Raw genomic sequence first — 27,045 nt, forward strand, 5'->3', positions numbered from 1 at the left:
GTGGGAGAGAGGGGGGGTAGGAGGGGTGTGGGTGAAGGCGGGCAGGAGGGGTGTGGGAGAAGGGGGGGCAGGAGGGGTGGGGGAGAGAGGGGAGCAGGAGGGATGGGGAGAAGGGGGTAGGAGGGGGCTGTGGGAGAAGGGGGGCAGGAGGGGTGGGGGGGAAAGAGGGGGGGGGCAGGAGGGGTGGGCAAGAGGGGGCAGGTTAAGGGGGGGGGCCCTGAGGGGTGGGGGAGAAGGGGGAGGTAGGAGGGGGGTGGGAGAAGGGGGCGGGCGGAGGGGTGAGGGAGAAGGGGGGGGGGGTAGGAGGGGGGTGGGAGAAGGGGGGGGGGGCAGGAGGGGTGGGGGAGAGAGGGGGGGTAGGAGGGGTGTGGGTGAAGGCGGGCAGGAGGGGTGGGGGGAAAGAGGGGGGGGGGGCAGGAGGGGTGGGCAAGAGGGGCAGGTTAAGTGGGGGGCCGGAGGAGTGGGGGAGAAGGGGGGGCAGGAGGGGTGGGGGAGAGGGGGGCGGACGGGTGTGGGAGCGGGGGGGCAGGAGCGATGAGGGAGAAAGGGGGGGGCAGGAGGGGTGGGGGGGAGGAGGGGGGCGGGGCAGGAGGGGTGAGGGGAAAAGGAGGGGTGGGGAGAAGGGGCGGGGCAGGAGGGGTGGGGGGGAGGAGGGGGACAGGAGGGGTGGGAGGAGGAGGGGGGCGGGGCAGGAAGGGTGGGGGTGGAGTGTGGCCGGGAAGGTGACCCAGAGTCCTGTCCCCTAAACCCACGTCACCACGCGGCACAGTAAGACTCAAGTTTACCACACGGTGGCGCCTCGCGCTACCCGGTGTTAACCGACGTTACCACGGTGTGAACGTCTAATGTTAGGGTAATGCCAGGCACACTGCATGACTCGCGTTACCCACATGGTCATCGTTACCCGATGGGAAATTCGCGTTACCTTTACCTCACCGTTACATTTCACATGACACGAGTGAGTGAGGAGGGCCTTTGCACCCGTGGCGACCCCTGGACCCCGCGTCCTCTGCGGTCCCCTTACCCCCTCAGGGAGAACACCCCTCCCCCCCCCCAGGGCACCCGTCTGTAAGGGGATCTCTCCGGGGGAGGGCTGGGACCCGGGGGGGGGGGATGAATGAACTCCGCCGAAAGGGTCACCCAAATGCCGCATGTGTGTTGAACTTCTTTCGCACCGTACGTAGCCAACCGAGCTCCCCTCGCGTGAGGTCCGGGCACCGTCCACGGCGACGTGGAGCGCCGAGGCGATGTTACTGCTGCACTCAATCCACACCGCTGCCGTTCTTACCGCGCAGAGGACGACCCCGCGGAGACGGAGCGACGGCGGCGGTGGGGATGGTGGAGTAGTAGGGGGGGGGAGGTCAGTTCGTAAAGTCGGGAGCAGTAGTGGGACGCTATTAGAGCGCCCGACGGCGCTGGGAGGGGTGGTGGTGGTGGTTGACCTGCCTCCAGCAGTGGATGGAGAATGGCTACCTTACCGCTGCTAAAGTCGCCTCGTACTTGGCAAGAAAGACGGGCAACCAATAAAGTTTCACCAAACACGTGCGGACCACCCCCTCCCGCCACCTTCCCGCGCCGTCTTGGGGGAGGCTTGTCAATAAAGTTTACGACAAACCGGCCCCTGATACGTCATCGCGTTCTATATTTCCCACAGTAGACGCGCGCCCAAGAACGCGTCCCATTGGACGAGCGCTTCCCCCACCGCCACCTAACCCCCCCCCCCACCCTTACACCGCCCCGCCCACCCCGCGCTGTCTTAGCCAATCAGCATCGCGCATCTGCGCATCTGCGCTGGGGAATTCAAAAGGCGGCGTGGCCCGCTTTAAGGGCGCTCCCCACGCAACTGCGACCCCCACTCTTTGGTTCCGGCAGCGCCGCCGCCTCCTCTTCCACCACCTCCACCACCACCTTCAACAACCGGCCACCTCTTTCTCTTCTTCTTCTGCTGCTGCCCCGACACGACCGTAATGGCGAGCTACCTGATGAAAGCGCTGACCGGCGCCGGGCGCGCTGCCGCCGGCAGGAGCCAACTCCTCGTCGCGCCCGCGGCGTCCGGCAACACGACTCAGCGGCGTGGATGTGAGTTGCCGGCTCTTATCGAGTGGCTCCTTCCACACCACCACCACCAACCCCTACCCCCCTAGCTCCTTCCCCTCGGCTGCCCCGCGTGGCTCCATCCCTTCCCCCATCACCCCGCGAGGTGTTGATGCCTGGTGGCTGATCGTGTGGCTCCATGAGCCGGAGCGCTGCTGATGCGATTCGGGGGAGGGGAGTTAATGGGGTCGAATCAGCCGGCGGGTTTGACGAAGATTGCGATGTTGTTAACGGTATCGGGAGTAACGATTGGTGGTGTGGCTAGTGGTGGTGGTGGTGATATTTATTGGTAGTGGTGAAAGTCGTGCTGATGGTGATGAAAGTGATTGTGATAGTGTGGGGTGGGCATAGTGGCGATTGTGATGGCGATGAAGGTGGTTTGTGATAAGTAATGACGTTAGTGATGGTTTTTGGTTTAGTGATGTTGGCGATGCTAGATGTTGTTTTTGGCGAAAGTGGTGGTAATGCGTGGCATTTCCTGGCAGCGGCGATGATGGTGGTAGTGGCTATGTGGCGATGAAGACGGTGGTTATGAAGGTTAACGATGATGGTGAATCCATTAGACTCGAAGCGCCGCTGATTGCGAGCAGAGAAGGCTGCGTTACGGCTCAGGCTGCTCTGACCCCCGATTAAGTGACGTCGCTTTGGGCAAACACACGGCTGGATGGTTGGGGCAGGGAGCCAAGGGCATTCCTGAGGGCATTGCAGACCCAGAGGAGGGGGGGGGCAGGTTGGCAAAGGGCAGCGCGACTCCGTGCGCCCTTGTGCGGGAAGGAGACGCGGCACGCCTCAAGGTCACGAGGGAGGCCTCAGCCGATGGAGTTCCTCTCCCCATGATCTGGGGGGGGTTGTGTGGGACTCTGCGAACCTCTCTAATTCCCTTGCTGCTCCGTGTCGGCAATCGGTTTTAATGGTTCCTCGGTTGGGGCCGGTTTCTGGGATCTCTGGTCCGGGAACTGGGATTGAGGGTGCCGAGTTTGGGTTTCTGGATCCAGGGAGGGTGTAGGAGGGGAGTGTGGGGGTGGTTGTCGAGCGTCGTCTGGATTATTGGGTTCGGGGTGTGTGGGGTTCGGATCTTAAACTGGGGGGGATCAGCTCCTGGGTTCTAGAATAGTTTGGTGCGGAGTTCGAGTTGAGGGTACTCGGAATCAGAATACTTATGCGAGAGGAATCCGATGAGCTACAAATCCGAGAGCCAAAATCTACCGGTCCGCAATCTGGTTTCTGGGTTCTAAAAGTCTGGGACTCAGAATTGGAGTCCCGGATTTGAGGTCTCAGTGGTTGGGATTTTGGGCATCCCCCCCCACCCAACACGGTTCTCCCCAGAGCTCCACGCTCGAGGGGGGCATGCCCCCCCCCCCAAAAAATAAAACTCACACTCATAGCAGCCTTTCACTAAATTTGCGAAAGATACCCCTGGGGGAGTGGGTAGGGAGGGGGTAATTAATTATGGCGCAGTAACTCAATAGACGAGAGTATAATTCATCACAGCCCGTGCTGCAATCCATGGAGTCCTCGAGGCGTCAGGCAGGCAGCCAGCCGCGTGTTACACGTCGTAATCTTTGTCCTGTTGCCTCAATTAACGTCGTTTCCACGCGAGTAGAGGGGCTGGGGGTAGGTGGGGGGGAGATCCGCTATAGAACTTGCTCAATTTACTGCTCTGTGACTCAAATCTACTGCTGGATGACGGCCACCACCACCAGCAGCCACGCGGTTGGCGGGTCGTGTGATGGTCGTGGGATTCGCCACGCTGGTCTCGGTCCACGCGACGTAGTGGGATGGTGTGGTGGGCCCGTATCACTCGCCGCCGATGTTAGTCGTGGTTCGGACTCGAACTCTGAGGGCTGGGCTGGTCTCATCGTGCAAGACACCGCCACCAATGCACCACCGCTCCATGCATCCCTAATGAGTGTTTTTGAAGTTCTATTTTTAAGTTAAATATGTGTATACAGTACTGTAACTGTGTTGCAACATCACAGTATTGCATTTTACAAATTTGACTGCTGCCGCTCCAGAGACCCAGCAAGTCGAAAGTTGTCTTAAGTTTTGTCTACTTTTAAACGAATGCAATCGTAGTTCATAAGTTCACTAGGGCGATGGACTGAAACGAGATGATCTCTTAGAATGCGGAGAGGGGGGAGAGAAACTTCCTTTTGTTGGCTCGACTATTTACTTATTTATTTATAAACACACAAAAGGAACGCGAATATGCAGGAGGTCCAGCCAGACGCGCGCGCACCCATTGTTCAGCTCGCCCCCATGTGTATTGGGGCAAAGCGTCAGACGTTTCGCCACCAAACCCAAAGGCTTAGGTTCCCCTGGCGGTACAACGCTAATGGGTGGTGGTGGTGGTGAGGCGGGGGCAGTTAGAAGGGCATGGTGGAGGTGGGGGGAGATGATGGCGAACCACAGCCAGTTGCATTTACGCGATTAACTCACAATTTCACCTCGCCATTAGGGAGACAAAGGCGGGCGGGAGTGGTGGTGCATGCCACTCTCGTCCTCGTGTGCCGCGCCGGCCTTCATGGGTGCTCGCTTAATAGCACTTGCCCCATACGTCTGTTGAGGCTATACCGGGGCGGGGGGGTCTTTGTCTTGATGGTGGTCGTGAGAACGTGCCCAACCGTTGTTGTTACACCGCACCAGGTAACCCATTTGAGGCCGAGTCTACCTAGGGCACGAGGCCCAGGACCGGTTCAGATAATCCGTCGCTGGTGTTGGCCGTGAGCGGGGAATCGAACTCGGGTCGCCGGGTTGCGTAGCGCAGCGCGCTGACCGCTACTCCACCGCTTGCAGTCCACTCCCCCAACCCCCCCCCCCTTCCATTCAGCAATGGAGACTCGAGAAACAAGGACTTGTCTACTCAAGAATTGTAAAATGTTTGTTGCCCAATGAATGATTGAGCCCTGAGTAACCTCCCCCCCACCTCTCTTCCATTGAGTAATCAAAGCACACGCGAGATCGTGGAGACTTCGCCCGGAGTAGGTCGGGACTGGGAACACATTTTTAAGTTTCGATTTAAAGCTTTCGTGACTGCAGGGATTCATCTTCTTGGTTCTTTCGGTAAAGTCACGTAGAAGGAATAGAATTAAAATAATAAAAATAAAACATAATAAAATAACTCTCACGACGTTTCGGCCACAACGCAAGCAGGCGTCTTCAGGTGGAGAACAGATCTGTCAGATTCTGCCTTCTCGACAGACCTGTTCTCCACCTGAAGACGGCTGCTTGCGTTGTGGCCGAAACGTCGTGAGAATAATTTTATTATGTTTTATTTTTATTATTTTATTATTTTCCTTCTACGTGACTTTACATTTTAAAGTGTTGATTACTACTTCCACCGAAGATGAAAAAGCGGCGACGACACTCAAAAAAGAAACTGCTGCTCTGGGCACGCTAGTCTTCAAATGTAGCGGAGGAATTTGAATCCACACTCGAGTCCACCAAAAGTCCCCCTTCCATTCAGCAGGATGTCAATTGGGTAACCCTCGACCAGGGGTTAGAAACCAAACTAACAAGACGAGCCAAAAGATTATTATTTATCATCGAATTGGAGAATTATTTCAAGAGCAGCCGGCAATGGAAGGTGGTCCTTTTAAAAATAAATTTATAGCTCATCGAATTCCACCGGTAATAAATAAATATCATTCATTATGATTATTAAATACATGCCGTGTCAACGCATACAATTTACCCGTATTCTTGTACTGGGAAATTGAGTTTACATTTTTTTGTCTTTGTGTTTCTCACCTGGGATGGAACTTTGTGTAGGATGAACGTTGAGATTTATAAGAGGCACGGGGTGACCAATACTGTCTGAATTGGTCTGTAATGAGGTAGGAGGCACTGATAAGGGGTTTACAGCTATGGAACTAACGTCACGAAAATCAGTGGTTAAAGATCCGCCAAGCCCTGGCCTAGACTCATGCGGGGAGTTCCTTCCATGTAGGGACTGTCTGAGTGCATGGATGACTTGTCCTCAACATCCTCCCACCACCACGGTAAACAAAGAATGCCACTTCTCGTCTCTTTACACCCAAAGAGGCCACCACAGAGCCGGCCTGCCTACCATGGCTTAACCAGGGGGTGTGTGGTGAGGTGAGTAGTTGCCAATTACTCGTAGCCAGGGGCGTGTGGTGATTACAGTCGTTGCCAAATACGTTACTCTTAACCAAGGGGGTGTGGCGAGTGATTACTTTCCAATAGCGTTACTCGTAGCCAGGGGCGTGTGGTGATTACAGTCGTTGCCAAATACGTTACTCTTAACCAAGGGGGTGTGGCGAGTGATTACTTTCCAATAGCGTTACTCGTAGCCAGGGGCGTGTGGTGATTACAATCGTTACCAATTACGTTACTCTCTTAGCTGCTTCATTTTCTGAGTCGAGTGTATCGTTACAATAGTTAGCAGTACATTAATGTGGAAATCACATCGCCGACTTGTTAACGATGATGATCGTGAGCCATGATCAGTCCACTGCTGGATGAGGGCCCCTGTCAACGTTGCGTGGGTTTAGGGGCCGTCCATAAATGACGTCACGCACCTGGGGGGAGGAGGGGTGTCAGGCATTTGTGACGATGTGTGACAAGGGGGGGGGGGGGTTGAGAAATGTGACGTCACATCAAAATGCGCAACTCTAAATAAATAGACAACACGTTCTACTTAATGAAATAGACGTTTTAATAAATGTTTTCTCCTACAACATCAGAGTGCAGCGCCACATAAAATATGCACTACAATGACAAAAGTTCAAAGTTATTTGAAGCATGTTTTATTTTTTTGGGGGGAGGGGCAGAGCTTTGTGACGTCATTTTTGAGGGGGGGGGGTCTAACTTTTTGTGACGAAGGGGGGGGGGTCAAAAATCGTCCAAAATCGCGTGACGTCATTTATGGACGGCCCCATACGGCGTACAGCCGTTTCAATACGGGCAACACATTTGTGATGGGACTTTGTGTAGGACGAACTTTGAAATTTATAAAGGGCACGGGGTGGCCAAATAATGTTTGAGTTGGTCTGTAATCAGGTAGGGCACTGATAAAGAGTCGATATGTATGAAGAGCCTAGGCCGTAATACAGGTTTTTTTTTGGGTTAGATCGTGTAAATGTGTCGTTAAACCCACCACAGCCAACTATTAAGGGTTGTCACGTAAACAGAACATTCCAATTCGTTACTGGTACAACACACCGGTGTGTTGGGAGAGCAAATCCACAAACTTTACGCGATCTAACCCTCCAAAAAACCCGATGTTATGGATATTTTATAGGTTTTTATGGTGGTCGTCGTTTACACGCCACTGGGGAGACAAAGGCGGCCGGGCGTGGTGCATGGCCACCCACCCCCCCCCCCCCCTTAATCTTAACCCGTCTTGGGCCTCTCCCTTAGGTCGACTCGACCTTAAATAACGCGGTGCAGCGTAAAAGTCCGCGCTGGGGAGACAAAGGCGGCCGGGCCTCGTGGGGGTTGTGAACCGTTGGGGGTCTTGCAAGTTTACCGCGCATGCTGTTGTTGTTAGCAAGCTAACATAGTGTTTGAACACGGTGGCGATGGTTTATGGTGTTAGGTGAGGCTTTCCTGAGGGAAACAAATGTAAGTAATTAACATTTTCTACTACGATTATGATGATTATGATGATTATCTTGAGGCGTGTAGTTTAGGCGGGGTGGGGAGAGTCGCGGCCACTCGGAGCTGGGCAAGGAAACCATCTTGGGTCTCCCTCCCGCCACGTCCCGTGGGGGGGTGGGGGAGGTGGGGGGTGGTAGAGTGTGGGGGGGAGAGGGGTGGGGTAGGTGGGGGGTGGGGTAGGTGGGGGGTGGTGGGGGGTGGGGGAAGTGGGGGGTGGGGTGGTAGAGTGTGGGGGTGGGGGGAGAGGGGTGGGGTAGGTGGGGGGTGGGGTAGGTGGGGGGTGGGGTGGTAGAGTGTGGGGGTGGGGGTGGTAGAGTGTGGGGGTGGGGGGAGAGGGGGGTGGTGGGGGGTGGAGGGTTGGGGGAGAGGGGGGTGGGGGGAGAGGGGTTAGGATGGAGAGTGGGGGAGGTCGAGTGTGGGGGGTGGGGAAGATGGGGAGGTGGGGGGGAGAAGTTGAGGGGTGGGGGAGGTGGCGGGGTTGAGGTGGGGGGTGTTGGGGGTGGGGGAGGTGGTGGTGGGTGGGGGGGGTAAGGAGCGGTGGAGTAGCGGTTATGGCGCTGCGCTACGAAACCCCCGCGAACAGAGTTCGTATACCCCGCTCGCCGCCAGCAGCAGCAGTGACGGATACATAATTATCTGAACCCGGTCCTGGGCCTTGCCCTAGGTCGACTCGGCCTCAAACGAGGAACTGGTGCGGTGTGTAAAATCATCGCCACTGGGGAGACAAAGGCGGCCGGGCGTGGTGTTGACCACCAACTCCTTCGTGTGCCGTGCCGGCCTACATAAATGCTACTCGCTAACAGCACTCGCCCCAACAGTCTGTTAATGCTACACGGGGGATCTTTGTCTTTTGAGGGGGGCACCTCGGGGCAGCTCTGCCCCCTCCTGGTGGCGGGACGGGAGATCAGCCACGTGGGTGGGCGAGGCAGAAGAACCTTTATAGAATCCTTAGGTGACTTGAGCTGGCTACATCACAACGCCTCCCTGGTTATACGTGACACGGTGTTGCATTGTAGGCTAATCTTTGTCAATGGAAGAGTAAAAAAAACACATCTGTCCTTCCACGTAATAACAACGTTTTTTTAAAAATCCTTTATATTAAGTTCACTTGCTTGCTTGCACGCTTACGACCGTGCAAATCTTTCGGTCGTTTTTTAACCCACTTCCCGTGATCCCATCGAGCTGACATTTTGCACACAGACTCGTTGTGCGTGACAATACATTTTCGTGAAATTTTTTTTCCAAATTTTTACACTTTTTAGGGAATTTTTAAAATATATTTAATTACCAATTGCTTAATGGTGGAAGGCAATCATCTGACCCATAGGTGGCAGCCATCTCAAGTCAGAGGACGAGAGGACTCTAGCCGCCACGCATATAAAGGAGTTATAGTGAAAAACTTTGTTTTTACGGGTTAATTTTTACACATCCCATCACTCACACGACCCTCTGGGAGTGCAAAATCTCCAACGGCATCGGTTCAACGCAAGCAAAACTCGCCGGTTTTGACCGTTCGGTGTCTCATCAGCTTTCTTGGACCGATCCTGGTGAGCTTTCCGGTATTTATAGATGTGGGCGAAAGTTCGTAGCTGTTGACATCGAACAGCGCCCAGTCGTGTTTCGTGTTGAGTCACGTCTAGGGAGCGAGCTGGATTGCGACATCGCGTATACGGTTTCTCCGTACCTTCATCCAGCAGTCGAATGGGACAAATGGCTGATGATCAAGTTGATGGTGCTGTGAAGGGAATGCTGTTGACGTGGGGAAGCCTTCAAGCAGCAGAGTATAGATCACGTCTCATTTCGATGGAATGTAGAGGCCCTTCATCCAGCAGTGGATAAGACCTTGGCCTCATGATGATGGTGTGGAGAGGCATCCGTCCTGTAGTGGGTAGACCGTGGCTCGTAATCACGGTTGTACCAGCCTGGTACACAGGAGGTCGTGGGTTTGATGCCGACCCCGACGCCTGCCGTATATTCGGAGTCTCTGCATGCTCTCCCCGTGGACGGTTTTACCGTCCACATTTAGAATCAACACGAGTTTAGAGTAATTTTGGCTGCTGTCAATTTCCATACGATGAGCCACTTCGTTGAGCTATCATTAGTGCTAGCCAGGTCGGGTCTAAAAATAGAGCTGCATAGGTCAGTGTGGGCCTTACCTGGCAAAAAAAAAAATAGCTGGTGAAGGTAATGATGCGGTGAGGAGGGGAGACACGTGGACACCATGGGAGGGGGCACCCCTGTGCACGGACTTGGCTTGAGGGTGGAGAGCCGAGGTCAGGGCGTTGGGGCGGGTTCCTCCTCGGGTCGCCTTGATCTCCCCCTCTCGCCCCCCACCCCTCCCCCGTCCCCTACCCTGCCCACGTGGGGGAAAGGGTCCAGAGTTTGGGTGTGGTAATTGACCTTCACCTTTGTTCGCTGTCCTCACCTCCCCTCGCCGTCTGTGTCAGCTGCCCTGTTGTCCACTCACCCCGAGGCTCATCTGTCCTCACCTCAGCTCACCTCTGGCCCACACCTGTCCTCGCTTGCTCTGACCACTCCTCACCTCTGCAAACCTTCCGCTTACAGTTCCTCACCTTCTCTCATACCTACACACCTTTCACTCGCAACCACACACATCCTCTCACCTCCTCAAACTCCACACACATCTCCTTACATCCACGCGTAACCACTGACGATCACAGACCTCTCCTTTAACCTACACACCCACCAACTTTCACCTCCCCTCTCCTCACCACCACCGACCTCTCCCCATCTCGCCCCTCTCCTAACAACCTCCTGTCACCTTCATACCCCCCCCTCTCCACGACACGCCTCGCCTCCCCTCGCCCTGCACGTCCCCTGTCCACGCTCGCCCTCGCCTGCTGAGACCAGTCCCACCTGGTGCCGTAGAGTTGAGCGCCGGTACCACCGCCATCTCCCTGCCGCCCCCCCCCCGCCACCGCCCGCAGGTGTGCGGTTACCACCGCCGGCTATTTAGAGAAGCCCCAGGCCTGCATTCTTCGACCGCGGCCAAAAAACTCAAGGGCACCACAATGAGAGTGCAAGCGGCACCCGCGGATATACTGCTGGTCGGGCGGATGGGTGGGCATGGCGGGCGGGTGGCAGACGGGGCAATTGAAGAGGACACTGTTCACTCTCTCTCTCGCGCGCTCCTCCATTCATCTATTTTGGGGGTCGCCCAAAATATCTCGTACATGACTGTCTGTGGGTCGCAATGTGTGTTGGGGGGCGGGGGCATTGTTAACTCGCGCTGTGCTTACCACCTCCCCTCGTCTCCCCGACTGTACCCCCCGCGTCTCCTCTACCAGTCCTAGCCGGGGTGCTCCACGGTGCCCAGAGGACGGGCGCGTGGCACCGCCGCCCTTCGCGCTCTGCTCACGAGATTTACGATCGCCGTGGGTTATTGCGGTGGCGAATGTCGCCACGGTGCCTCGTGACCTCTAACGCAGCGAGACTCCCGTTGTTAATTTTTGAACCGCGCAGTCGGTGCGGAGCACTCGCCCGCTGGCTCGCACGCTCGCACTCCAGCACCACAACTTTCGCTTTCATCCCCCGTGGTGGCCTCCTTGGTGCCTTGCTCCACATGGAGTGGTCCCATTCGTTCCATTTCTCTACAGCGTCAATCTCGGCGCAGCGCTCCTGATTGTGCGTTTTGGGTTTGTGCCACCTGTTGATCGGAGCGGCGTCCGACGTTTCGGCCCACATGCTGGGTGGGAGCTTCGACACGAAGGACCCCGCGCCGAACAACGCGTGGCAAAACCTGAAAAACACGCCGGAGAGGGCTGCCCGGCACAACCGCGACGACCGATGCAGGCGGACGCCTCCTCCGCAGTGGGGAGAATGCTTCGCGTCTACCGAAACAAACTCTTTTTTTTCGTCAATGAACCACGCCACTGCCCGTCAACTGGGTTTCACTTGGGCGCTCTACCGAACCGGTGTCACACTGGACAAGGCGGACGGGTTAAACAAGGGGTTTCGGAGACACGGGATACAACGATACGGGAATACGGAGACAGGGATATAGCAACACGGGGACTTGGAAACATGGGGATACGGAGACATGGGGATCATGGAAACACAGCGACATGGGGAATGCGGGGACTCGGTGCCCTTCGTGTTCTCCACAGCGATGCCAAATTGGGCATCCGGGATATCCCCCAACGAGTGAATGTGCACACCACGCCGTGCATTGCGGTGGGCAACTGGCCCCTCTGCACAGAGCGGACGGAGGAATGAGAGCGCCGAGCACTGCAGATAATGTCTCGGTGGCCTGGCTCGACTAAGTGCGCAGAGGCGAGAAGAAAGATTCCACTGCTGGATAATGGAGGGGCGGGGGGGGGTGCCTGTCTGTGGTCCTGTCTGTGTGTGTGGTTGGTGTTTGCTGTGTGTTTGACCTGATGTGAGAGCCTATAGCAATGAGTGATTCGTCATCAGCAGCAGCAGCAGCAGCCGCCACAGCGGTCATTATCTATCCACTGCTGGATGTACACCTCCTCTGGCGGTTGTGCGATCACACCGCATCCAGCAATACCTCTCGCTATGACTGTGACCACCGCAAATCACGTGCCACCCACTCCAGCCTTGGCTACCGACCCAGAAAATATTCGGTGAGAAATGAGGCCTTGACTGTAGAGGGGGAGGACGAATGTTTGACCTGGCAGCCCAGTGCCAAGTGCGTTTCTAATATTAGCAGCGTGCCGAGTCACTTGCTCTCTCTCAAGTAGCTCTCTGAGCACACAGGCGAGAGACGCTTACTGTCCTAGTGTGGTCAGAGTTTACCGTCAACTCTGATTTCCCGCACCTCAGATCAGCCGCTCGTATGTACAATACATACATAGGTGTGGCTTGTCAAAGGCGTTTGAAAGTCATCTTGGGCCTATTTGTGGATGCCACCACACTGGTGTGATGGGTAGCACCCTGGACTTGCAAACCCAGAGGGTGTGCTGGTTTGCGATTCCCTGGTGTGGCAGTTGATACAATGGACAGGTTTTTTTTTTTCCCATAATAGACATTTTTGGGGTTAGATCGCGTATTAAATATATAAATGCGTCGTTAAACCCGCCACCACCCGACACGGCCAACTAGTAAGGGTTGTCACGTAAACAGAACGTGCCAATTCGTCACTAGTACAGCACACTGGTTGTGTGTTGGAGAGCCAAGCCACAACATTTACAATCTGAGTACGATGTTTCGCCAGTAATTACAACTAGCTTCATCTGGCGACAGCCAGATTTGGCTCCCCAACACACCGGTGTGCTGTACCAGGTGACAGAAATGGAACGTTCTGTTTACGTGACAACCCTTACTAGTTGGCCATGCCGGGTGGTGGCGGGTTTAATAACACATTTATATATTTACACGATCTAACCCAAAACAGCTCTATTATGGATGATATTAGTCACGAAAGCCTCCTACTACGTGTTAAACAGGTTTTTTTTTCACTTCACCTCTGTCCGCTGAGCAGCGTGAATGGGCCCACCAGAGTTAAACCTTTCCTCACTGCAGGCCAATGTTTGTTGAATTTCTTTCGCACCATACTTAGACAACCGTGGTGATCAGAGGTGCCGGGGGGGGAAGGACAACAAATTAAAAACGATTTTTTTTTTTAAACTGAAGCGTCGACAGATAATGGCGTTGCCACGCGGTGAGACGTGAGATGCGGTGGATAGTGATAGTTCATGAACCGCACTTGCCCCAACAGTTTGTTAAAGGCTATATGGGGGACCTTTGTGTGTGTGTGTGTGTGGGGCGGGCGGGCAGGGACGGGTGGGGGGGTGAGCGGCGATAGTGTCATGGGTATTGCACTGCGCCACTAACCCAGTGACCCGAGCTCCATTCCCGTTCATGACCAATAACATTGGCGACTATTTTAACCGGTCCCTGGGCATTGCGTAGGTTGACTGGGCCTTAAATGAGTAACCTGTAAACATCAACACCGGGGAGACAAAGGCGGCTGAACGGAGTTGTTGGCCACCCTCCCCCGCCATATGCTGTGCCGGCATTCATGGGCGCTACTAGCGAATAGCACTCGCCCCGACAGTCTGTGAAAGGCAATCGTCAGGGGGGATCTTCATCTTCGTTGTGTGTGTGTGTGTACGTGTCCATTTCGACCGCAGATGCCAACAAGCGCATCAAGGTGGCCAACCCCGTGGTGGAGATGGACGGTGATGAGATGACCCGGATCATCTGGGAGATGATCAAGGAGAAGGTAATCGCTGATGCGGTGACGAGCGTCCGTGTGTGTGTGTGTACCTAAAAGTACTGCAGTCAGCCTCTGTCTGTTTCATGTATGTATGTTGAACTTCTTTCGCATTGTACGTAGCCAACCATGCTAATCGGAGGCACGGGAATGATGTTTGTGCTTCGATCAGTCTTTGCGTAATCTGCCTGAGCCGACTTGTACCCGTGGTGGTCTCCTGCAGCCACCGCAGGTGCTGCACTCGCCGGCGGGATTCGGGGAAAGAATTAATTCCTGAATGAGATCCCGGCTCCGAGCCGTGGTGGAATTACTCTGGTCCCACCAGTCCCAGTAATTTCTCCATCGTACAAAACTGGACAGGTGTTACTAGGGCTGTTCGTAGGGGATAGGGGACGGGGTAAATCGGGCTGTGTGGGTCTCCCGACACCTTCAAACTAAACTGGAAGTATTACATCTGACACCGTCACGTCTTCATTGGTGAATTGTTCGGGCTCTGCTAACGACGTTGCCGGGTGCCGCGTGTCACCCTCGTCTCCCCGCCACCCCCCCCCCATGGCACCTCGTAGCTGGTTTTGCCTTACGTGGACGTTGACCTCAAGTACTACGACCTGGGCCTCCCGTACCGCGACCAGACCAACGACCAGGTGACCATCGACTCGGCACTCGCCACGCTCAAGTACAGCGTCGCAGTCAAGTGCGCCACCATCACTCCCGACGAGCAGCGCGTGGAGGGTCAGTGTGTGTGCGCACGGTCACACACACACGCACGCGGATTCACTGGCACACGCACGCGGATTCACTGGCACACACACAAATGTGAACGTGCGCTTGTGCACACACGGATATTGCGCAGAGGATCCATAGACTACTCATTGGTTTTTTCGGTAAAGTCACATGTATAATTTCTGCAGTCACGGAAGCTTCAATTCTAGATTGATCCATAGACTTGCACGCGGATCTACGTAGAGACCTCGCTCGCGCACACACGCGTTCTCAGCATAATTAATTCCCCTCCCTCCAATGGGTGACCTTATCCTGACCCCACCGTGACCCCCCCTTCCCCACCGTGAACCCCGCAGAGTTCAAGCTGAAGAAGATGTGGAAGTCTCCCAACGGCACCATCAGGAACATCCTGGGCGGCACCGTGTTCCGCGAGCCCATCATCTGCAAGAACATCCCGCGCCTCGTGCCGGGATGGACCCAGGCCATCACCATCGGGCGCCATGCCTTCGGCGACCAGGTGAGCGTCTCCCGGACGGCGCCGTCAACGCCGCCGTCAACGCCGCCACCGCCACGTCAGCCTGGCCCGGCCCGGCCAGGCCTGACAGAACTGAGCTCTGCGACCGTCGGACTCTTGACTGACTGACGGTGGTGGTGGTGCTGTTATTGTTGTGACGATGTATATTTGTATGTATGTTGAAATTCTTTCGCACCGTACGTAGCCAACCCACACCGTACGGGGGTGGTGTTGTTGTTGCTGGTGTAGTGGGGGTCGTGTTGTTGTTGCTGGTGTAGTGGGGATGGTGTTGTTGTTGCTGGTGTAGTGGGGATGGTGTTGTTGTTGCTGGTGTAGTGGGGGTCGTGTTGTGGTTTCTGGTGTAGTGGGGGTCGTGTTGTGGTTTCTGGTGTAGTGGGGGTGGTGTTGTTGCTGGTGTAGTGGGGGTCGTGTTGTTGTTGCTGGTGTAGTGGGGGTGGTGTTGTTGTTGCTGGTGTAGTGAGGTGGTGTTGTGGTTTCTGGTGTAGTGGGGGTGGTGTTGTTGTTTCTGGTGTAGTGGGGGTGGTGTTGTGGTTTCTGGTGTAGTGGGGGTGGTGTTGTTGTTTCTGGTGTAGTGGGGGTGGTGTTGTTGTTTCTGGTGTAGTGGGGGTGGTGTTGTGGTTTCTGGTGTAGTGGGGGTGGTGTTGTTGTTTCTGGTGTAGTGGGGGTGGTGTTGTGGTTTCTGGTGTAGTGGGGGTGGTGTTGTGGTTTCTGGTGTAGTGGGGGGGGTGGTGTTGTGGTTTCTGGTGTAGTGGGGGGGGTGGTGTTGTGGTTTCTGGTGTAGTGGGGGTGGTGTTGTTGTTGCTGGTGTAGTGGGGGTCGTGTTGTTGTTGCTGGTGTAGTGAGGTGGTGTTGTTGTTGCTGGTGTAGTGGGGGTCGTGTTGTTGTTGCTGGTGTAGTGAGGTGGTGTTGTTGTTGCTGGTGTAGTGGGGGTCGTGTTGTTTCTGGTGTAGTGGGGGTGTTGTTGTTGTTGCTGGTGTAGTGGGGGGGGTGGTGTTGTGGTTTCTGGTGTGTAGTGGGGGTGGTGTTGTGGTTTCTGGTGTAGTGGGGGTGGTGTTGTTGTTGCTGGTGTAGTGAGGTGGTGTTGTTGTTGCTGGTGTAGTGGGGGTCGTGTTGTGGTTTCTGGTGTAGTGGGGGTGTTGTTGTTGCTGGTGTAGTGGGGGTCGTGTTGTTGTTGCTGGTGTAGTGGGGGTCGTGTTGTTGTTGCTGGTGTAGTGAGGTGGTGTTGTTGTTGCTGGTGTAGTGGGGGTCGTGTTGTTGTTGCTGGTGTAGTGAGGTGGTGTTGTTGTTGCTGGTGTAGTGGGGGTCGTGTTGTTGTTGCTGGTGTAGTGGGGGTCGTGTTGTTGTTGCTGGTGTAGTGGGGGTCGTGTTGTTGTTGCTGGTGTAGTGGGGGTGGTGTTGTTGTTGCTGGTGTAGTGGGGGTGGTGTTGTTGTTGCTGGTGTAGTGGGGGTGGTGTTGTTGTTGCTGGTGTAGTGGGGGTCGTGTTGTTGTTGCTGGTGTAGTGGGGGTGGTGTTGTTGTTGCTGGTGTAGTGGGGGTCGTGTTGTTGTTGCTGGTGTAGTGGGGGTGGTGTTGTTGTTGCTGGTGTAGTGGGGGTGGTGTTGTGGTTTCTGGTGTAGTGGGGGTGGTGTTGTTGTTTCTGGTGTAGTGGGGGTCGTGTTGTGGTTTCTGGTGTAGTGGGGGTGGTGTTGTGGTTTCTGGTGTAGTGGGGGTGGTGTTGTGGTTTCTGGTGTAGTGGGGGTGGTGTTGTGGTTTCTGGTGTAGTGGGGGTGGTGTTGTGGTTTCTGGTGTAGTGGGGGTGGTGTTGTGGTTTCTGGTGTAGTGGGGGTCGTGTTGTTGTTGCTGGTGTAGTGGGGGTGTTGTGGTTTCTGGTGTAGTGGGGGTGGTGTTGTGGTTTCTGGTGTAGTGGGGGGGTGGTGTTGTGGTTTCTGGTGTAGTGGGGGTGGTGTTGTGGTTTCTGGTGTAGTGGGGGTGGTGTTGTGGTTTCTGGTGTCGTGAGGTGGTGGTGTTGTTGTTGCTGGTGTAGTGAGGTGGTGATGTTGTTGTTGCTGGTGTAGTGGGGGTGGTGTTGTTGTTGTTGCTGGTTTAGTGGGGTGGTGTTGCTGCTGGTGGAGTGGGGTGGTGTTGTTTGTGTAGTGGGGGTGGTGTTGTGGTTTCTGGTGTAGTGAGGGGGTGTTGTTGTTGTTGCTGGTGTGTAGTGGGGGTGGTGTTGTGGTTTCTGGTGTAGTGGGGGTGGTGGTGTTGTTGCTGCTGGTGGAGTGGCGGTGGCATTGTTGCTGCTGCTGTAGTGACGATGGCGTTGTTGCTGCTGCTGTAGTGACGATGGCGTTGTTGCTGCTGCTGTAGTGACGATGGCGTTGTTGCTGCTGCTGTAGTGACGATGGCGTTGTTGGTGCTGCTGTTGTAGTGACTGTGGCGGCGTTGTTGTTGTTTGTGCGTGTAGTACCGTGCGACCGATTTTGTGGTGGACAAGCCCGGGGTCTTCAAGATGGTCTTCACCCCCAAGGACAAGAGCACCCCCAAGGAGTGGGAAGTCTTCGACTTCCCGGCCGGCGGCGTCGGCATGGGCATGTACAACACCGACGAGGTGAGCATGGTCACGCACAACACCGAGGTGGGCTTGGTATTGTACAAAACTGACAAAGTGAGCATGGTAACCTACAACGCCGACGAGGTGAGAATTGATAACAATGACGACGTGAGCGCGGGGGGGGGTCTCGCGGACACGGAGTCGCTCACCCCTCGGCGAGTGAGGGGCATCATCGCACCCTTTGGCCAGCGTGCGTCCCCATATGTTGCGTGTCGTTTGTTTCCTCATGAGCGCAGTTCACCCCGGAATCCTTGACCGTTGACGCCTTGACTTGACCCAGTCCTGTGTGTGTGTGTGTGTCTTCCACACCCCCCCCCCCTTACCCACCGTAGTCCATCTCAGGCTTTGCCCACAGCTGCTTCCAGTACGCCATCGGCAAGAAGTGGGCCCTCTACCTCAGCACCAAGAACACCATCCTCAAGGCCTACGACGGCCGCTTCAAGGACATCTTCCAGGAGATCTTTGAAAAGTACTACGCTGCTGCTGCTGCTGCTGCTTTTCCTTCGCCCATCCTTCCTCCCGCGAGTCGCCGTCCGCCGTCGTTTATCGTTCCGCTCGTTCTCGCCGCCCCCAGCTGGAACCGCCTCGCCGAGCCTCGAGGGTTTTTCAGGAGGCTCCTGGAGAGTTTTCCCGGCAGCCGGGGGGGGTCGGTGGGGGCGGGGGAGGCCATGTTGCTGCTACGTGCGATCCCAAATGAGTAGCTCTGCCGTAGCACCGGCGCTCGATGGCGTGCTGCTCTTTTCGAATCGCCCCGCCGCGGGATCTTTTAACTTTACGCCGTGAAGCGGACGCCACGGAGTGTTTCGCTGTTTAACCCACCTGCGGTATTAACAGGGGCGGCCTGCCGGATTTGAACTACAGACCAACGCGATGAGCGGGGGAACGCCCTATGCCGCTGAGCTACATCACCGCCTCCCCACAAGTCGTTGCGTGGCGCGGTGTGGCGTCTGTTGGGTGGTGTGGCGCGGTGTGGCATTGGGTGGTGTGGCGTGTGGTGGCGGTGTGGTGTTGGTGCTGGTTCGACGGGCGCGTCTCTCGCCGGCAGGAGCTACAAGCCGCAGTTCGACAAGGCGGGCATCTGGTACGAGCACCGCCTGATCGACGACATGGTGGCGCAGGTGCTCAAGTCGACGGGCGGCTTCGTGTGGGCCTGCAAGAACTACGACGGCGACGTGCAGTCCGACATCCTGGCACAGGGTGAGCGCCGGGGGGCTGACCGCTGACCGCTACTCGCCCACTCCACTCGCTCGGCCAGCTGAGCGACTCAACCGCTCGCTTTCCTACCCGGCCACTCGCGCTCCCGCTCGCTAGGCCATTGGCCTACGCGTGCCCACACTCGTCCGCTCACTCGACCCACTGAGACGCGCACTCCTCCACCCACTACGAACAGGCACGCTGTCCAAATCACGCAGTCACTTCGGCTCTCAATCGCCCATTACATCATTCATTAACACGCGCACTCACGCGCCCACCCAACCACTGACACTCGCTTTTATTGACGCACGCACTCACTCGCCCACTTCCCTACTCGCTCGGCCGCTCACTAACCTGCTTGTTCAACCACCACCCCCCACTACCGATGCATGCACTCGCTCGCCCACTCACTCGCTCGCCCACTCACTCGCTCGCCCACTCGCTGACTTGCCCACTCACTCACCCACTTGCTCAAAAGTCACACACTTGTGCTACGAGTCTGGAGAGTTTAATTCTCGCCCAAGACCCATAACAGGGGTTAAAATTTGTCCTGTGCCTTAAATAAGGACCTGGTGTAGTGTGTAAACATCAGCACTTGGGAGACAAAGGAGGCTGGGCGTGGATCTGGCCACACCACACCCCCCTCGTGTGCCATCCCGGCCTGCGTAGGTGCTCGTGAACGGCACTTGCCCCAACAGTCCATTAAAGGCTACACGGGGGATCTTTGTCTGTGTATGCGGTCAGGCTTCGGCTCGCTGGGGCTCATGACGTCGGTGCTCGTTTGCCCGGACGGCAAAACCATCGAGGCGGAGGCGGCGCACGGCACGGTGACGCGCCACTACCGCGAGCACCAGAAGGTGGGCACCACCGCCACCACCACCACCACACGGGCACCACCATGCAGAGACCGCCACCACCACAGTACCACCACTACCATCACCATCACACAGATACCACCACCACCATCACACAGATACCACCACCATCACACAGATACTGCCACCAACACAGGCACCACCGCCATCACAAAGACACCACCACCATCACAGAGGAGATACCACCACCGCTAGCACACAGATGCCATCACCACGCTAGACGTGGCCACCGACCCTTTCCGGCCCTCGCCACGTGGCGGTGCCGCCGTTGGTGTAGCGCCGGGCCGCGCGTCGCTCGTTAACGACTGAGCGTCCGTCGCCGTGCCATTGCAGGGTAACCCGACGAGCACCAACCCCATCGCCAGCATCTTCGCGTGGACCCGCGGCTTCGAGCACCGCGGAAAGCTGGACGGCAACGCCGACCTCATCAAGTGAGTGCCGGCGTGGCCTCGCTCGCTCGCCCGCCACGCAGTGCAGCCCATCGTGGTCCTGTACGTTCACTGTGGTGTGCGCCGTGGTGTCGTGTTAAACGCGGCGTTGTGCGTTCACCGCGGCGCGCTGCAGGTTCTCCCAGACGCTGGAGCGCGTGTGCGTGGAGACGGTGGAGAGCGGCATCATGACCAAGGACCTCGCTGGCTGCATCCACGGAGGGATGTCCAAGTACGGTCACGGCTCGCTTACACGCTCGCTCATCCACCCACCCACTCGCTTGGTCACTCACTCACACGTTCACCCACATGCACGCATCCACCCACTCACTCGCTCACTCACATCTTCACCCACACCAACTCATACACCCACTCACTCGCTCGCTCGCTCACTCACACGCTCGCTCGTCTACTCTCATGTTCACTAATCCGCTCGCACGTTCAGTCATTCGCTCTCGCATCACTCATCCACCCACCCGCTTGCTCACACGTTCACCTACACGTTAGATCGCGTGTTCACCCACACTTTTGCGCGCTCGTTCACTGACCGCCTCGCAACATTAATCTACTCATTCTTCACTCGCACTTCTGCCCACTCAGTCACTGGCCCCGCTCACTCATTCACCATCCCCTGTTAATTTGACTTCTGTGGGGGCGAGCTCTCCAGCCCTGTGCAATGGGAGTGCGTGGCAGGGTAGGCGTGGGCGTGGACACGCTATCTCACTAGGCAGGATGTTCACACCAGCTCGAGGTTTATCCGTCGCCAACGCTGCGTAGATTAGCAACGGGAGATTTCAATCTGGAATTGCCTCCCGTTTGATGCACTGAGCAAACACGGCGACTGCTACTTCCAATCTCTGAATACACAGCGCTATCCGCCATGCAAGCCCAGGGCCAGTAGACTGGCCCATCGTATCTGACCTTTGATCGTGGCTGGTGAACCAGCCATATGTTTTTGAGCCCGGCTCCATGTGGGAACGATGGGGGGAGGGGCGGTGGGCAGATGGGAGGGGGGGGGGTCAGGAATGGGATGGGACGGAGAGTGTGTTGACTCTAAGCCAGTGCGCTTGTTTGTGTGTTTGTGTGTTGTGCATATTTGGTAGTGGGTGGGCGGTGGCGCAGTGGTTGGTGGCACAGCGCTAAGAACCCGGCGACCCGAGTTTGATTCCCGCTCACGGTCATCACCAGTGACGATTGTCTGAACCGGTCCTGGGCCTCCCCTATCTCGAGTCAGCCTTATTAAAATGAGTACCTGGTGTGGTGTGGAAATGTCCTGGACTTAATAGGTGCTCGCTAACGGAACTTGCCCCAACAGTCCTGAGGCTATACGGGGGGGGGGATCTTTTTCTTTTGTCCGTGTGTGTATTTTATGTCTACGTACGTGCCTATCTTGATCCACCCGTGTGCGCGTGTCTCCGCGTGTGTTTGTGCGTTGCAGCGTGAAGCTCAATGAGCACTACGTCATCACCACCGACTTCCTGGAAGCTATCCACAAGAACCTGGAGAAGGCTCTGGGCAAGAACTAGGCCCCGCGGGCACCTCCAGTGCATCGCCTCGCCCCCCCCCCCCCCTCCTCCTCCTTCGCGTCTCAAACATTTCAGGGTTTAACTACGGCCCTGTTGGGGGGGGGTGGGGGTGCACGAGGTCTCCGGTGCTGACCCAACAACAAAAACCCGGTGCGGAGTACTGCCTGTGCCCCCCCCACCCCTGACCCCCTCAGGGCTGTTACTGCATTTGGGAGTCAAGCGAACAATTGAGAAACCGGTGAGAGAAGGGAAAGAAAAAACCAAAAGGTCGATCCCGCAGCACGCATTTTAAATGTTTTTAGTATTTATACTCCGCTTGCCTTTCCTGCCGTCCCGGGACGCTCGGGAACCGGGTGACCCCCCCCCCCCCCCCCATTTTTTTAGGGGGGGGGGGTAAAAACGTCGCGTCCAGAAGAGGGGGGGTGTCGTCCCCTTTTCCGCGTCCCGGAACAGTTCCGCAAGTGTCTTCACGCGTTGCCGGTGCGGGGTGGTGGGGGGGAGGGGCGCTGATGCGGACCCTCCGGCACGTGGCATCCTCCCACAATGCACCCGTCCCGTGCACAGCTGATTAGCTTACGAGCTATCCCTCCTCCGCCTCCCGTCCCCCGCCGCTCGCTGGTTTTAACGCCGGCACGTCGCTCGACTATCACGGATCGCCTCCCGTAGTGGTTTTTTCTTTCTCTTCCTCCCCCCCCCCCCCATTCTTGCCTTGCCCGGTTCATCCCCACGATCTTCATGAACGCTGTGGCGATTTTGTTTGTTGCACGTGTGCCTCTCGTGATCCAACCCGGTGCCAAACTCGACTCTTCCAATAAACCATTTCGGGAAAACCCACTCCTCGCGCCCACGTTGTTGTTGTTGTTCGTTGTACTTTGGACCGCGCAGCGCTCTGACCCCCCCCCCCCGAGCTCTGACCCCCCCCCCCCACCCGGTGTCTCCACTATAACCTCTTGACGCTGGAACTTCCACGGTGCTGGTGGTGCTTTTCTAACTGGTGGTTTGACTCACCAGGCACCTCCGATTTCGCACGGTTGGCTACGTACTGTGCAAAAGAAGTTCAACGTACAGCGGTCCCTCGGTTAACAATGTTAATTTGTTTCACAAAAACATCGTTAATTAAAATTGGCGTTAGCATGCATTTCCTATATTCGATTAAAGGCTTAATTTGTTCTAAGACTATCGGAAGTTGACCTTTTTCACCCTAAAAACGTTCATAATATTTAAACAGCAATTTTCATTAATACACGTTATAAGAACATATTAAAGCATTAATTTTAATAGAAACATCTATATAAATAAAGACCTTAATCTGTCTCAAAAACCTCTGGGGTCCTTCCCGACATGGTAGAAACCTAAAATTTGGTACATAGGTAGCTTTTAAGACACAACAGGAACAATCTGAAAATCCGAGAGTTTTCAAATCTCGATTTTAAGTGCCCCATGAACATGTTTGTGCGTGTCATTCAGAAACCATTCAAAATATAAGATTGCAGGGTTTTTTTTTTACTTTTATAGCATTAAGCAGCAGTTCCAATTAAAGCGAGAAACATTGTTATATCTTTGTTTTCAGATATTTCGGATTAAAGCGGTTTTGAACGAAAAAATACGCATTTTATGACGTTCAAACCTGAGCAATTCGCAAACGGTAAAAGTATTAAGTTCATATATTTTTGTTCTTTCTAATTAGCAAAGAACAGAATCCTTAAACTGAACGGTTTTGGATGGGTATGTCTTTGTAGTGGTTCACACGAAGGAGGCCGAGATTAATACAGGTAGGAACAACAGGTTCCACACTGCCCACCAGGGATTATTTGTCTGTCGTGCATATCCGCAATTCCGCCCACCGATGCCACCTCCCCACCGAACACCGAGCTACGCCGCGATTGGTTGACGATGTCGGGAAGGGTGGGGGGGTAAACACGCCCACTCATCCAACTGCCCCCCCCCCCCCTGAACGCCGCTCTGTCCAACCAAGTTCCTACCTGCCCACTCCGAAGGAACGTGTTTTGGAGGCAACGCGTTTATTGAACATTAAACTCTAACCACGAAGGGGGATGCCTGCCCCCTCACTAGCTACCCTGCCTCGGGTCCGGGTCCTGTAGTCGGGCAGGTCTTCTCTTGCAACAGCTGCCGGACCCGTTCAGGGGTCCGGCTCTTATCTCCAATCCCGGGGCTGCCTCCGCCCCTAGCCACGCCTCCCTTCTCGAGCCTTCGAGAAGGACCTGGTCCCGGGTCCCCCAGCCCCCTCTTTTGGGGGCTCCCGGGCTGGTACTTCCGGTCACCAGGCCCTCCGGGTTCATCCGGAGTGCCATGGCCCCCTAGGTTTTGGGGGCTAACACTGCACACGGAGTGAGCAGCGCGTCTCGTGCTTGACATACAGGCCGGTTCCACGTAACATGCAGTGGCATCCCCCGATGCCGCTACATCTTGAAATATAACAAATTGAATCTGGTCGTCAGCTATTTTTCTTGTGGAAAAATACACATTTTTAGAGTTTACTCTTTGGTTTTTTTGGTAAAGTCACGTAGGTAAAAAAAGAAAACAAATACATTTTATTTTTTCACCTACGTGACTTTACCGAAAAAACCAAAGAGCATGGATCCTTGCAATCACGAAAACTTCAAATCTGGAATTTTTGGAGTAGTTGGTGTCTGATCGTCGGTAAAAAATTGTAAAAACATCCTATCAGGTTCATTATATTTATTGAACTTTTGCCTGGTGAAGATATTCTTCATGAACTAGTGGATAAATAATTACTAGAACATAAAAAGGTGCATAAATAGAGCATAACATAAAAACAAATTTCTTTAAAGCTTTCGTGACTACAGGGATTGATATTCTTGGTTCTTTCGGTGTGAAATCCACAGCAAGAAAATTTGAAAAAAGATTCCACCTGATGATTGCTTGTGTTGCAGTCGAAATGTCGTGAGAATTTTTTTGGTTATATTTGTATTATTTTATTATTTCCCTTCTACGTGACTTTACCGAAAGAACCAAACAGGTCCCTGCGGGGTGGGCTGGTAGGAACGAATAACCAATGAATATAAACATAATGTATTATTACACTTGTTTAGCCAGGAAAGCCTCACTGAGTGTAAAGGTTTTTGTAGGGTCCTGCCAAGTGTTTGCAGTAGGGGGCGATGTTGCTACACCTAATCGGACGATACGAAGGGAGAGTTTGAGGCCTAGTTCTAGGCTTTAGGCCTAGCTGTAGGCTTTAGGCCGCTGTGAGTTAATTTTTAATTTAAATGTTTTAATTATTAACGTATAATTATTAATGTAAAAGCTTTAAATGTAAATGTTTCTATTAAAAAACATCAGGGAATGTAACATTGTTAAACATTAACTCCCTTTCACACACGCGGGGGTACGATACGAACGGAGAGTTTGAGGCCTACTTCTAGGCTTTAGGCCTAGCGGTAGGCTTTAGGCCGCTGTGAGTTAATTTTTTATTTAAATGTTTTCATTAAAAGCTATCTCAGGGAATTATAAGGGAATGTTACACTTGTTTAGCCAGGAAAGCGTCACTGAGTCTAAAGGTTTTTTTTAATTAAAAGCTATCTCAGGGAATTATAAGGGAATGTTACACTTGTTTAGCCAGGAAATCGTCACTGAGTCTAAAGGTTTTTGTAGGGTCCTGCCAAGTGTTTGCAGTAGGGGGCGATGTTGCTACACCTAATCGGACATCAGACGGACGGACGAAATAATATATTGTAGGCTGGTTCACTTCGTTCCTACCAGTATAATGTATTATTACACTTGTTTAGCCAGGAAAGCCTCACTGAGTGTAAAGGTTTTTGTAGGGTCCTGCCAAGTGTTTGCAGTAGGGGGCGATGTTGCTACACCTAATCGGACATCGGACGGACGGACGAAATAATCTATTGTAGGCTGGTTCACTTCATTCCTACCAGTATAATGTATTATTACACTTGTTTAGCCAGGAAAGCCTCACTGAGTGTAAAGGTTTTTGTAGGGTCCTGCCAAGTGTTTGCAGTAGGGGGCGATGTTGCTACACCTAATCGGACGATACGAAGGGAGAGTTTGAGGCCTAGTTCTAGGCTTTAGGCCTAGCTGTAGGCTTTAGGCCGCTGTGAGTTAATTTTTTATTTAAATGTTTTAATTATTAACGTATAATTATTAATGTAAAAGCTTTAAATGTAAATGTTTCTATTTAAAAACATCAGGGAATGTAACATTGTTAAACATTAACTCCCTTTAACACACGCGGGGGTACGATACGAAGGGAGAGTTTGAGGCCTAGTTCTAGGCTTTAGGCCTAGCTGTAGGCTTTAGGCCGCTGCGAGTTAATGTTTAATTTAAATGTTTTAATTAAAAGCTATCTCAAGGAATTATAAGGGAATGTTACACTTGTTTAGCCAGGAACGCGTCACTGAGTCTAAAGGTTTTTGTAGGGTCCTGCCAAGTGTTTGCAGTAGGGGGCGATGTTGCTACACCTAATCGGACGATACGAAGGGAGAGTTTGAGGCCTAGTTCTAGGCTTTAGGCCTAGCTGTAGGCTTTAGGCCGCTGTGAGTTATTTTTTTTATTATAATGTTTTAATTATTAATGTAAAAGCTTTAAATGTAAATGTTTCTATTTAAAAACATCAGGGAATGTAACATTGTTAAACATTAACTCCCTTTAACACACGCGGGGGTACGATACGAAGGGAGAGTTTGAGGCCTAGTTCTAGGCTTTAGGCCTAGCTGTAGGCTTTAGGCCGCTGCGAGTTAATGTTTAATTTAAATGTTTTAATTAAAAGCTATCTCAGGGAATTATAAGGGAATGTTACACTTGTTTAGCCAGGAAAGCGTCACTGAGTCTAAAGGTTTTTGTAGGGTCCTGCCAAGTGTTTGCAGTAGGGGGCGATGTTGCTACACCTAATCGGACATCGGACGGACGGACGGACGATATAATCTATTGTAGGCTGGTTCACTTCGTTCCTACCAGTATAATGTATTATTACACTTGTTTAGCCAGGAAAGCCTCACTGAGTGTAAAGGTTTTTGTAGGGTCCTGCCAAGTGTTTGCAGTAGGGGGCGATGTTGCTACACCTAATCGGACGATACGAAGGGAGAGTTTGAGGCCTAGTTCTAGGCTTTAGGCCTAGCTGTAGGCTTTAGGCCGCTGTGAGTTAATTTTTTATTAGAATGTTTTAATTATTAATGTAAAAGCTTTACATGTAAATGTTTCTATTTAAAAACATCAGGGAATGTAACATTGTTAAACATTAACTCCCTTTCACACACGCGGGGGTACGAT

At 54.0% G+C, this 27,045-nt stretch overlaps 1 protein-coding gene across 1 annotated transcript; it reads left to right on the forward strand.

The window, feature by feature from the left end:
* Positions 1-1,826: 1,826 nt before the first annotated feature.
* On the forward strand, positions 1,827-22,617 carry IDH2 (isocitrate dehydrogenase (NADP(+)) 2). The gene is made up of 11 exons (XM_078880851.1): positions 1,827-2,079; positions 13,833-13,924; positions 14,482-14,647; positions 14,995-15,155; positions 17,614-17,757; positions 18,093-18,229; positions 18,806-18,957; positions 19,699-19,811; positions 20,163-20,260; positions 20,394-20,489; positions 21,696-22,617. The coding sequence occupies exons 1-11, from the start codon at positions 1,968-1,970 to the stop codon at positions 21,781-21,783; spliced, it is 1,359 nt and encodes a 452-aa protein (XP_078736977.1). The 5' UTR covers positions 1,827-1,967; the 3' UTR covers positions 21,784-22,617.
* Positions 22,618-27,045: the final 4,428 nt, after the last annotated feature.

Source organism: Lampetra fluviatilis, chromosome 59 (genome assembly GCF_964198595.1).
Source record: "Lampetra fluviatilis chromosome 59, kcLamFluv1.1, whole genome shotgun sequence".
NCBI classification, from domain to species: domain Eukaryota; kingdom Metazoa; phylum Chordata; class Hyperoartia; order Petromyzontiformes; family Petromyzontidae; genus Lampetra; species Lampetra fluviatilis.